Source organism: Dendroctonus ponderosae, unplaced genomic scaffold, assembly GCF_020466585.1.
Source record: "Dendroctonus ponderosae isolate FM_Combo_2020 unplaced genomic scaffold, Dpon_F_20191213v2 Dpon_F_20191213_1, whole genome shotgun sequence".
NCBI lineage: Eukaryota > Metazoa > Arthropoda > Insecta > Coleoptera > Curculionidae > Dendroctonus > Dendroctonus ponderosae.
This window is the reverse complement of record NW_026017110.1, coordinates 17648559-17659485: the sequence shown is the minus strand read 5'-3', so window position 1 is coordinate 17659485 and position 10927 is coordinate 17648559. Positions and strand designations below refer to the sequence as shown.

The 10927-nt window shown below is 36.0% G+C and overlaps 1 protein-coding gene across 5 annotated transcripts in view; it reads left to right on the top strand.

Annotated features, from left to right (window-relative positions):
* The window catches only part of LOC109533438 (AN1-type zinc finger protein 6), a 53425-nt gene that overhangs the window by 39381 nt on the left and 3117 nt on the right, over positions 1–10927 (top strand). The window contains exons 1-4 of one of the 5 annotated variants that reach the window (XM_048660966.1): positions 732–1187; positions 7246–7440; positions 7499–7630; positions 8513–8735. In XM_048660966.1, the coding sequence (XP_048516923.1) occupies positions 7342–7440; positions 7499–7630; positions 8513–8735 (454 nt within the window). In that variant the 5' untranslated portion in view covers positions 732–1187; positions 7246–7341. Of the gene's footprint in view, positions 1–731; positions 1188–7245; positions 7441–7498; positions 7631–8256; positions 8447–8500; positions 8736–10927 lie in introns of those variants that run through there. The other 4 variants (XM_048660964.1, XM_048660965.1, XM_048660967.1 and 1 more) reach the window with 4 other exon arrangements.

The window sequence follows — 10927 nt, the reverse complement described above, 5'->3', positions numbered from 1 at the left end:
GTAGTGTACAGCATCGATTTCTGTGGAACCCAGTAGCTGTCAAAACTTTCACATTTTTACGAATAACTCGGAAATCGTAAATTTTTCAGGTAAAACGTTTGACACAAACTTAACTTAAATTTTGACGACAAANNNNAAAATGAATGAAAAAAGGGGCGGTTCCATTTAAAAAACCAAAGTTGGTAACTACCACACGTTTATGATACACCCCGTATATTGGAAAGTAATTTTGAAATGTGGACCTTTTAAACATGAAAAACTTTCGTAGGACGTATTTTCTTGTAAAGTTCATATTTACTGAGATATCGCACTTTGACGCACTAATGAGCAACCCTGTATATATACACGTCCTGTGTATTGTAGGAAGTTCAACCTGCGAGCAGTGTTGATGGCCTACGGGGTCAACGCCGCTAAACCTTCGAGAGGTCGTCAACGTGAACTCGAAAAAGTTCATTTTCTTCAATAAGATTTTGCCCAATAAATAAAGAATCTCGGATATGATAAGGAAATAAAGACAATGAATCGTACTATTTGATCATATTAATGACTTGACGACGCCACTGAACTCCAAGGCGACTTTCTACCTTTAGCAGCAGCCGCCATGTTGATTACTGTACAATTTTAGCATTCGCCTTTGTCTGTCATGTGAACGAATGCCTCGAATCTCTTTGTTTAGCAGGTGTGCGCATGCGCTATTGCCAGTTTCGAGCATATTCGTATCCTCGACCCAACCCGAAATCAAATCTAAACGCCAGTCAGTTGAGGGAGACGTCTAAGCGGGGACGTCCACCTCGCAGTGTATTTTCGATTTTATTCATTTTTCTTGCAGTTTCTTAGTTCAATTTTAACTTTGTCTTTGCTTGGTATCAACAGGCAACTTTTCAGAGTTGGTTTGGATTATCAGTGATCAGTTTTATAGTGTTTTTTCGAATGCGCATTAATCACGGTGGGCCTGTGAATTTGACTGTCGTCCAATGGCGTAGGTAGTCAATCACTTGCTGCTTTGAGTGCGTGAAAAACTGATTATTCTCAAGCTTAGAAGGAAACAAACTTCTGGAATTGTGCGTGCACTTATTAAAATCAATCGTTATCTTTTCGATAGCTAAGTGGATTCTGAGGAAAATTAACTTCGTTCTTTGTTGGACGTCCTTCAGGCCAATCAGCTACGCATTGATTAGAAACAAAGCGTAAGTACATATTTCTTTGTTTTGTACAAGACTTATTGTTTTGTAAAATGTCGTGCCATTTGCCCCCTTATGTTACGTCATCATTGTCTATAATACGCAATTAAGACGTCATCCTACGCCGTAATCATTAGCAGGAAGTTTCATCATCATCCTGGTCGATGGTCGTATTTGCAGGTGATTTTTTTAATTAGCATCGATATCGGCAAAGATTTCAAAGAAAGAAGTTACCCGAATTACTCATAAAGCATTGCGCATTTCCAAATAGAGGTTAACTATGCTGAAACGTGGTTTTCCGATAAAAGCTATCAAATCAGGTGCTTGAAGTCGAGCTTTATTTTATGTGTTACCTTGATTGAATAGTATGTTCGAGAGTCAAGCAACTCTGACAGTTTTCGAATTTCTCATCGGTGTTTGTGTTACGGTTTTAGTGTTTACGAAGAAACCTACTTAAAAGGTAACCCAAGTACGCCAGAACCTTTCTTAATTATTTTCCAATCATCATGTAACATGTAAACCATCGTATCTGGGAAACAAATCGTTCGGAGATATCTGTCTACCTATAAGAGCTTTTCTGCGTGTTTTTGTGGGTCCTAGTAGTGAAAACATGCCACAAATTGAAAAATTTACAAGAAATAACTGGAAACCAACGCACAATGGTTTACACACAAAACTGGTAATTTCAGCTAGTAAATGATGTTTCCTGTACTAGCAATTTAGTACTCAAAATGTACGTAAATCTCGTTGCAATTCCACTTTGTTTAAGTTATAAAATGTGTTTTTGTACTCGATTTATCAATGTCAGGAATCATAGGAACAAAATTTGGGGTCGAACAATAGCAAATGGTTTAAGTTTGTAACATGAAGGTGTAAAACTGCATGCTACTTTCTACACAAAGGGTGCAAATTAACAAGACAAAACCAAAGGTTGGGCTTTACGGTTCCTCCAGACTACGTAGACTTCGTTTTTCTGTTTGGTCTAACCTTCACGGTTTTACGAGACTTCGACATAAAGTCTGTTGCAGTTTCCAAAATTGTCAGCTTTCAATTAAAAATATGTTTTAATTAAACGATATTTTCTCGCAAGATTGCAAATTGGACATGCAAAAATTCACGATATACTTATGGTAAATTTTTCAATTTATTTTACACACTTAGCACAGTGCTGTTCCAAATGTGACCCTGTTTTCAGCTTTAGATATCTCTATCTGGTAAACTCTTTAATTAACCGTAGACCCAATAATTCTTGTTTATTATCCATACTTGTATGAGAACCAATTGCCGTGTTCCATTAGAAAAATTCTACGTTTTGAAACGCACTGGGTGAAAAATAATTTTAATGGGTGGCATCAGCAATGATTTGTGCATCGACCTAAAAAAAAATGAGTTGATTTCATCCTCAACTAAAAATCTCTGGTAGTTTTTGTACCACGACACTCAAGGATTCACCACTTGTCCAAAACTGATGAACACGTTTGTTTCATCAAAATATGAGTCTTACATAAGAACAAATTCACAGCGAGTTTCACTAAAATACATCCGTACCATTCCCCCGATTTTTCAAAAAAGATATTTTTTTGAAGAACTGACCATCAATAGCAGAGGAGCCAGACATTTTTTGCTAATAAAAGTTAGGTCAGATCGTCTTCTTTTGATCCAGAGAATATCGCAGTACCTGAGCTTACGGGACACCCTGTATATCGATCACCGACCTCATTTCAGGTACAAACTCTGCTTCAAGGCAAGACCAAAATAAATTGCTAAACATTACTGATAAAGCGAGCTTGAAACTTTAAAGAGCAATTTCCTTCTAGAAAAGACCTACTTTCACAACTGCTGATAAGACGCCACCTTGTAGGTACATTTACAATATATCCTTTTCCCGTCGTGACGTAGGGTTTATGCGTATTGGCGGAATGTTTTTGGAATTTGTCTTGATATGATTAGGTACCTATGAAGGTGATTCATTTATCGCATTCTGCATGATTCATTTATATAAGTAAACGTTTTATGATTCATGCCGTTAATTCACCTTTAAAAATTCTGAGGTTCTGGCCTGATAAGTTTATTTTCCTAGATTTGCCGTGCCATTCCATAAAAATCTAATCTAATCTAAAAGAACAGTTTATCTCGTTATCGGAATTCTGATATCCGTTCTCGTTAAACTCATTGTCTGGGGAAAATCGATTAGGCCTTCGTGGGTTTGGAGGAATCGTCGACTTCTGTGAAAATAATGGCTTTAACCAGTGCAGATGTGTGCAAACAGGTTTTCCGAATTTCAATGCTTTCACCATGGTTGGCGATTGTACTACCGCGATTGGTTCCGTTATGTTGGCGTTGGAAGTGGTTTGAGATTGAATTAATTTAGTTTGTTGGGCAGTCTTATTCCAAATATGGTATGAGGCGACCTTGTAAAGGATTTAGATGTGTTTGGAACCGGATGGAACCTTTTGTAATCAGTTTCTTTTAAAAATGCGTTATTTAGCAGAATTAGGTTTTAGGAAATAGGTTTTGCCTTAAATGATTTTGAGAGTTTTCAGGTTAGTCAACAAGTTGGAAATGGGTTACCTACTTGGAGGAATCGGTAATATTTTGAATAGTGTCTGCTTTTTATTAATTTGAGACTAAAGTCAATACCTTGCAATTGAAAACTGCAAACTAAAATTGACTACGTGACTAAAAAATACGCATTATTATTGTTCAGTAGAATGCAGATTTGGTGTTCACTTAAAACATGTAAAGTTTGTCTTCAATAATCTTTTATCCTTCTGCAAAACATATTTTAGTTTGAGTACCGTATTCAATTTTCTATATTGCCTTTGGTAAATATGCTGCATCCGAAAATATCAGGATGTAACTTGGTGGTAGAATTTTGCTGTTTCCATTCGCGATCCTAAAAATGCGTAAAAAGTAATGAATTAGAATCGAGTTAATCAAGAATTAATATTAGTTGTTCAATATTAAGACTAAAAAAACTGGCAGCCACTGTACATTTCGTAGTTTTATGAATTGTACAAAGTGATCAATTTATAAACTTTAAAGACAGAGAAGCCGGAAAATCTATTGAGCCAAGCAATAAAAAAGTAGAAAGACACACTTTGTATATTGGAGAGTTTCAGGTTGATTTAAAAAAAATGTTGATAGTGAGTGGGTGAAAGAACCCTTAGGTTTTAAACAGATCTTTAGACGTCAAACGGAAGTTTTCACTTTCTATTTGTTGTGACCGGAAAGAGTCCTTTGACCGACGATAAGAACCGCAAGCGTGTGTTGAGTTCAGCGGATGATATACCGTTTTTTCTTTTTCTTGCCACGGAAACCACCGAACACCCAGTCAAGGCTAAGCGACCTGTTGTTTTGCCTGGTTAAGGGCATTCAACTCATTTAACAGTTCGTTCTTGTTTGCCCTTTATGGTTTTTTGTAGTATCTTGCGAAGTGAGTTCAGTTTTATAAAAGCTGTTTATGTAAACAAAGGCCTTTCGTGGTTGCATGTAAATGGCCACCTGCCGCTTCACACTTTCCAACCACCTGCGGATGAAGGTGAGCCTGATGTGGCTTTTTTTTAGTTCGGTTACTTCAATAGGGTTTCTCAAGATTTATTAACTAATAATAAATAATCTGTTCAATTTATTGACAGCTATTTTCACTGGCCGTGCACGACTTTGTTCTCGGTTTCAATAAAGTTCAATTTTAGTAACATCAGCATACATTTTAGCTGGCAAAAGATGGCATAGGTTCAGGTGCGTTGGATTTATCGTTCAATAGCGGCAGGAAAATAAGACACAGTTTGTCTTGGGTCAACGTTTCGGCTATAATATAAAGTGAAAATCCATCACGAGATCCATCCGAGAAAAAAGTGTGATTCCAAATATTTTCCACTTTTGCATTTGCATCAAGGTTTCACACATTTCAGTGCGGTCAAAACTTCCTTCGAACTTCGAACTTTAAATAGTAGTCGTACTTAATATTTATTGTGTTTTATTCGTATTATTTAACTTTATTGTATTCAGTTAACTTATTTACATTTAATATCTGCATCGGAATATGGAATATCGTTTTCGAATATTGAACAGCGTTATTTGCTTCGGTTTGTCTTTGGCGATGTGTTTTAAAGTGAAATATAATCAGCAGGCAAAAAGTGACATGACTGTGGGATATTTGATTGGCTCAGGCATCAATTTGATATCTAGCAACTTTTGTATGATGGTATGGAATTCGAAGGATGAAAAATTGGTACACCAAAAACTTTTTGAAGAGAACACTATGTATGTCCCTCCTAATGAAAAATGTGGTATTTTGTGACTTTCTAGTTAATTCTTCTGAAGACATTAATTTCTTGAAAAGAAGGTTTTTTTCATGATAGTGGCATTTTTTTATCAAAAAATACCATCTCAAATGCTTCCTCTACAGTAACACCCACTTCAACATTCTTGGTGGGGTTTAAACATTGTAAGAACTTCAATACTTCAATACAGTTTCTCAAGATTTATTAACTTATAATCTGCGCAATTTATTGAAGCTATTTTCAGTGGCTGTCCACGACTTTTTTCTCGGTTTCAATAAAGTTCAATTTTAGTAACATGAGCATGCATTTTAGCTGACAGAAGATGCCATTGGATGGCATAGGTTTAGGTGCGTTGGATTTATCGTTCAATAACGGCAAAAATAGGACACTGTTTTTCTTGGGCCAATGTTTTTGCTATATTATGTATAAAGTTAACAAACCATCGGAGCAAAAAGGATGATCCCACATATTTTGCACTTTTGCGGGTTTCACACATTTCACAAAGCATGTTATATTTTGTGACTTTCTAGTTAATTCTTATGAAGAAATTAATTTTCTGAAAAGAAGGGGTTTTTCATGCTAGTGGCATTTTTTCCCACCCACCAACGTGGGGTTTAAACATTGTAAGAACGCTAGTTTCTCGCTGAATTTTTTGTTGGTTTTGTTATATCCGTAATTCGTTCACCAGTTCAAACAGTTTTCCACTACATATCATACATCTCCAAGATAAACTTCGATAAAGCGATAAACCGTTGGGAAACAGTCAGTTTCACGTAAACTTTTATTTGTATGCCTCGATTTCTCGATTAAAACCGTAAAGTAGGTTAATAGGTTGAATTACGAAATCATTCAGTACAGTCCAAGTTCCGTTGCACTTGTTTCATTAACAAAGAAAGTGATTGCATTTCAGTGTGTGCTTCCTAGATTTTTGCATAAATGAATTGAATTGAAGGTCGGTGGAAGATTGTATTTGAATTCGTTTCATTTCATCATTGTTGTCTGCTGTGGTGGCAACTGTTCACTACGGGATGGGTTTTTACTCGAGCCAACAGGCATTTTGAAAGGCCGTTTTCTTATAACGGATTGTTGCACGTTCTTGCAAGCAAGTAGGTCGCAACATCGCTTGTAGAATTCCGGATTAGCAAAACTAGGTCGTGTCTGATGTCAGTAGGGGCGTCTGAAATTCTGATAAATAGGGCAAAGGGAGCATAGGGACAGAATAAAGGGCCATTAAGGAGAAAACTTGAGTTTTCCTTATTCGCATACACCACATGTATGCGAATATAAAACATGTATGTTTTGTTTGTGTTACCTCAAATATTTTTTATCGTCATTAAGGGACGCAATTGTCTTTTCGAAGCTAGGAAGATGATTCGAAGTTTGAAGCAGTTACTGAATATGGCAAAAACTTCGGAGTAATTTTGTCTGACATCATCCCTGATTAAGTAGTAGTTTATACCCTCGAAATATGTGGGGCTTTTGACATCTTTGATAAGTTGATTGTGAAGAAAACTGTATGTTTTTGCCAAACTTTTATCTGAAGTTGCTTTAAGATAAAAATAAAAATGTATAGGAATAATGAACATATTATAATTAGATAATTCCTTGTGATTTCCAGTAGACGGTTCATAAGCCATATGTCATTTAGACAAATGGATGTAAACATTTAGAAAAACTACTTGTTATTTATCATTAACAACTTCGCTTGTGCTTGTATTAGTCGTCATTCCTTTCCAAATAATGTAGCAAAGAAGGCAATGTGTTTTGTTTTGTTGCAGCATTTAGAACGCAACTGAACCCCATAAAATTAACTGGGTAGTTGAACAAGAACCAGTCAATTTCAATTTGACTTTCGTGCACGAGTCGGTTTCGAGATGGAGCGTGAATCAAACCCTATGCAGGCTCTATGTCGGTCTGGCTGTGGATTTTATGGGAGCCCTGCGACGGATGGACTCTGCTCACTTTGTTATAAAGTAAGTGCATTATACAGTTTTGATTTTACAAGCATATAATTTGTATCTTTATTATTAGGAACAGCTGAAGAAAAAGCAACAACTTCCTACCAATACACCAGCTAGTCTTAGTTCCTATCGGGAAACTTCCACAGCTCAACCAACCATTAGCCATCTTCCAACCCAAACTGTCTCTGAATTAACTACAGAGGTAAGTTTTAAATAAATCCGTAATGTAAAAATATATTCTTGGGAATAATCTAAGCTGATACCCTCACAACTGGACCATACTGAATCCCCTTTGCCTAACAAGACGGATACTTTACTAGAACACCTACAAACGCAACTGAACTAACGACTAAGACCTGTTTGTTTTGTGGGCCGGGAATTTTTTTTTCTTTTTTTTTTATCACTGATTGAATTATACCAGTGTTACTTTGATTCTAATATATATTATTATAAAGGTCTCTAGCGATCACCTTAACTAGGTATTGAGTTTGTTGAGTTGAGTATCTGTTTAACTGAACGATTGAATAACGTGCATGTACCTACATACATATAAGGACCAGCGGACGATATGTGATGATTTATAACAATGTCCTCAAGTTGTTCTTGTCATGGAGCATTCTACGCCCATCTAATTTTTTTTAACCGGATCGTTCTTAACTTTAATATTAAACATGTTGAGAACGCGACGTCGCGAACGTCTGCTTATCTGGAATCCAAATTTTTAGTGGCCATATTCCTAATACAAATGATTTCGCTTCCACGTTTAAAAGGTAAAGTATGTAAACACCTTTTTGATCGTGTTAAATTAGCGCACCGTCTGCGTCAATCATTGCCAAAATTTCCAAGTAGTATGTCAAAAGATAACTTGCAAAAGTCATCCTCAAAAACCTCGAACACGAGCAAGAAATCGGTATCGAATGACAGTTTTTCCACAACAGTTAAGTTTGCTGATTCCAACAGCTTTGTCCCATCCTTTATAATCGAGGATTTAGAGAAAATCTGTCGGACTGCAACACAGGTGGTTAATGTTAAATTAGTCCTTTGCGTCCTACTCGTAGGTATATTAGAGTAGTTGTTTTTTCAGAGTGCTGAAGAGGCACAATCACCTTCACATCAATCCTCCGTGGCGGCCGCCGCAGTGGCAGCTGTTGTCATTCCCGCTGATGAAGCTCCTTCGCCCGATCCAGCGTCTCCATCCGGCTCTTCGGACACCACGACGTCCGGTCTCGACGAAAAAGACAGCGACAAGGATGCAAAGAAGAAAAAGAACAGATGTGCTACGTGTCGTAAGAAGGTTGGATTAACTGGTAAGCATTGTAATAAGTTTTTTTTATGTGTTTTTAGATAGGTCAGTTAAATTGAAACGACAGGCAATTTGCCTTCCAACAGTTAAAACAGGATGTTGCAAAGTTTTGGAGAATATTAAGGTTTATAAGAGACGGTAGAGTGGCGATGAATCAATTCGGTTCAATTTAAGGCCGGGTCACATCTATCCGATCCGACTCCGATCATACAATCGGACGAAGATCTGAGAGCAAAATGGTACTGGCCATTCAACGCCGTAGTTCACAAATTTCCGCTACCTGTCCGATCCGTCTCCGTTTTTGTATCCGATCATATTCCGATTTTACTGGTTATTCGATGGGTATTTGCTATCCGATTGTCGGAAGGAAAAACGGTCCGCATTTTAGGTTGCGTCAGTGATACATTTGGTTTTTAATGGACAATATCTACAGTAAGCTGTAGATATTTAAATATTTTGATTGGGCTTACAGAATTTTACTGATAGAAAACAAACTCAATTATTAATAATGCACATGATTCGTCGCAAGTATTAATTTATATTACTGTTTACACAGCAACTGTATGTAAGGACTCTGGCAAGGAATATTGGAAAAATAACTACTAAAGTGTACATTGTAAACTGTTCATGGAAATTTATTTACTACTTCAGGTTTTAATGTTTTAATTCAACCCCTCATTTTGTAGACATTTTTATTCACTACAAATCATCTCATTGGGCATTCCGATTACTCCTTTATTATATAATATTATAAACAAAAAGACAAAAATCGCATCGCATTGAATTTTTGGCAATAAATTGTTAATAACTAATATATGGACCGGAAATACGAGTGGAAAACAAATCCCTATTATTCTGATTATTATCTTTTATATAATCGCACAATTAGTTTGCTACTACGATACTACTTTATTCGGTTAAGATAACTGTAAGCTGAATTTTTATTCGTAGTTTTGCCGAATCCTTGATAGATTTGCTTTACTTCTTCCTTCAGCGACAGCATAATTTTTTTCAAAGGTTTTCCCTACGCAACAAATTGAGTTAACACTCTTTGAAATTTGGCTTTATTGGCATGAATTATGTGGGAAACTGCGAAATGTTACCAAATAATTTTGAATAAATAAACAGAATGAACTGGCGCCGTTCGAAGCAGTCTAATATGACCCTCATTCCAGCACATTAAACTCCATTAGGAACTAACTTGTTCATTATTTGAACTTAAAAGTTAATTAATCACAGTAACAAATAACACACATTTATCTCTATGCATAAAGGGCATGTTTACCTTTTCTAAAGATTGTATGGAAATAAACTGGTCAACAAAATTAACATTACACAGTCAAATTTGCCCTAAGTTTGGAACTGGATAAATTCTGATTGCTTTTATTTGTGTTTGAAACGTTATTGAGTACCATTTGTTTTCTGTTAGTCAACGTTTTGATAACAGTTAAACAGCGTGGACATTTTTTCTACAGAGTGGCAAATGAAAAAATGCAAAAGTTCGGCATACTCCTAGCGGACAATAAAAGAGTTTTGTTGGATGCTGACTCCAAAAGTTTACAAATAAACCAAAATACTCGAAAGAGTTTTTGAAATTTTCGGCCATCGCTTCTATTTATAGTGTGGCCTAAAAAAGTCTGCTTTTTTGCTCTTGCAGCGATAAGTGTTCTGATCTTATTATTTATTATATTATTTCTGATATAACGGGGTTCATGAGAAATTACTCAAATCAGATATGCCCCCGAAATCTGTGATAGTGAGTGATAGACTTCAACTAAAGTGAAGCTAATTTTCAAATATATCGTTCATCCATTTAACCCTGCATATAAAAAAATAGGTCTAACTTTTTAAAGGCCTAACTTCGACATGAGCCCATTTTACTACTGGGTTTCAAAAAAAATGATCACTGCAAGACGAAACAGTTTATGTTTTTGGGACCACTCTGTAAATAAACTTCTTTTGAGATATGAGGTCTATCTTATACATAGTTACAAATTTTGATTTATTCTCCTGACTGCGTGTAATTGTTATTATATTTTTTCTTTCCTGGGTTTCAGTGAAACTGTGAAATAAAAATGTTCAAATCGTTTATGGGGTGTTTTTCAAATTTTTTGCTCCTCCAAAGATTTTTTCTCGTCTGCAACGTCATATAATATTAGAAAAATCACTTCAGATCTGCGAAGAAGTGCTATTGAT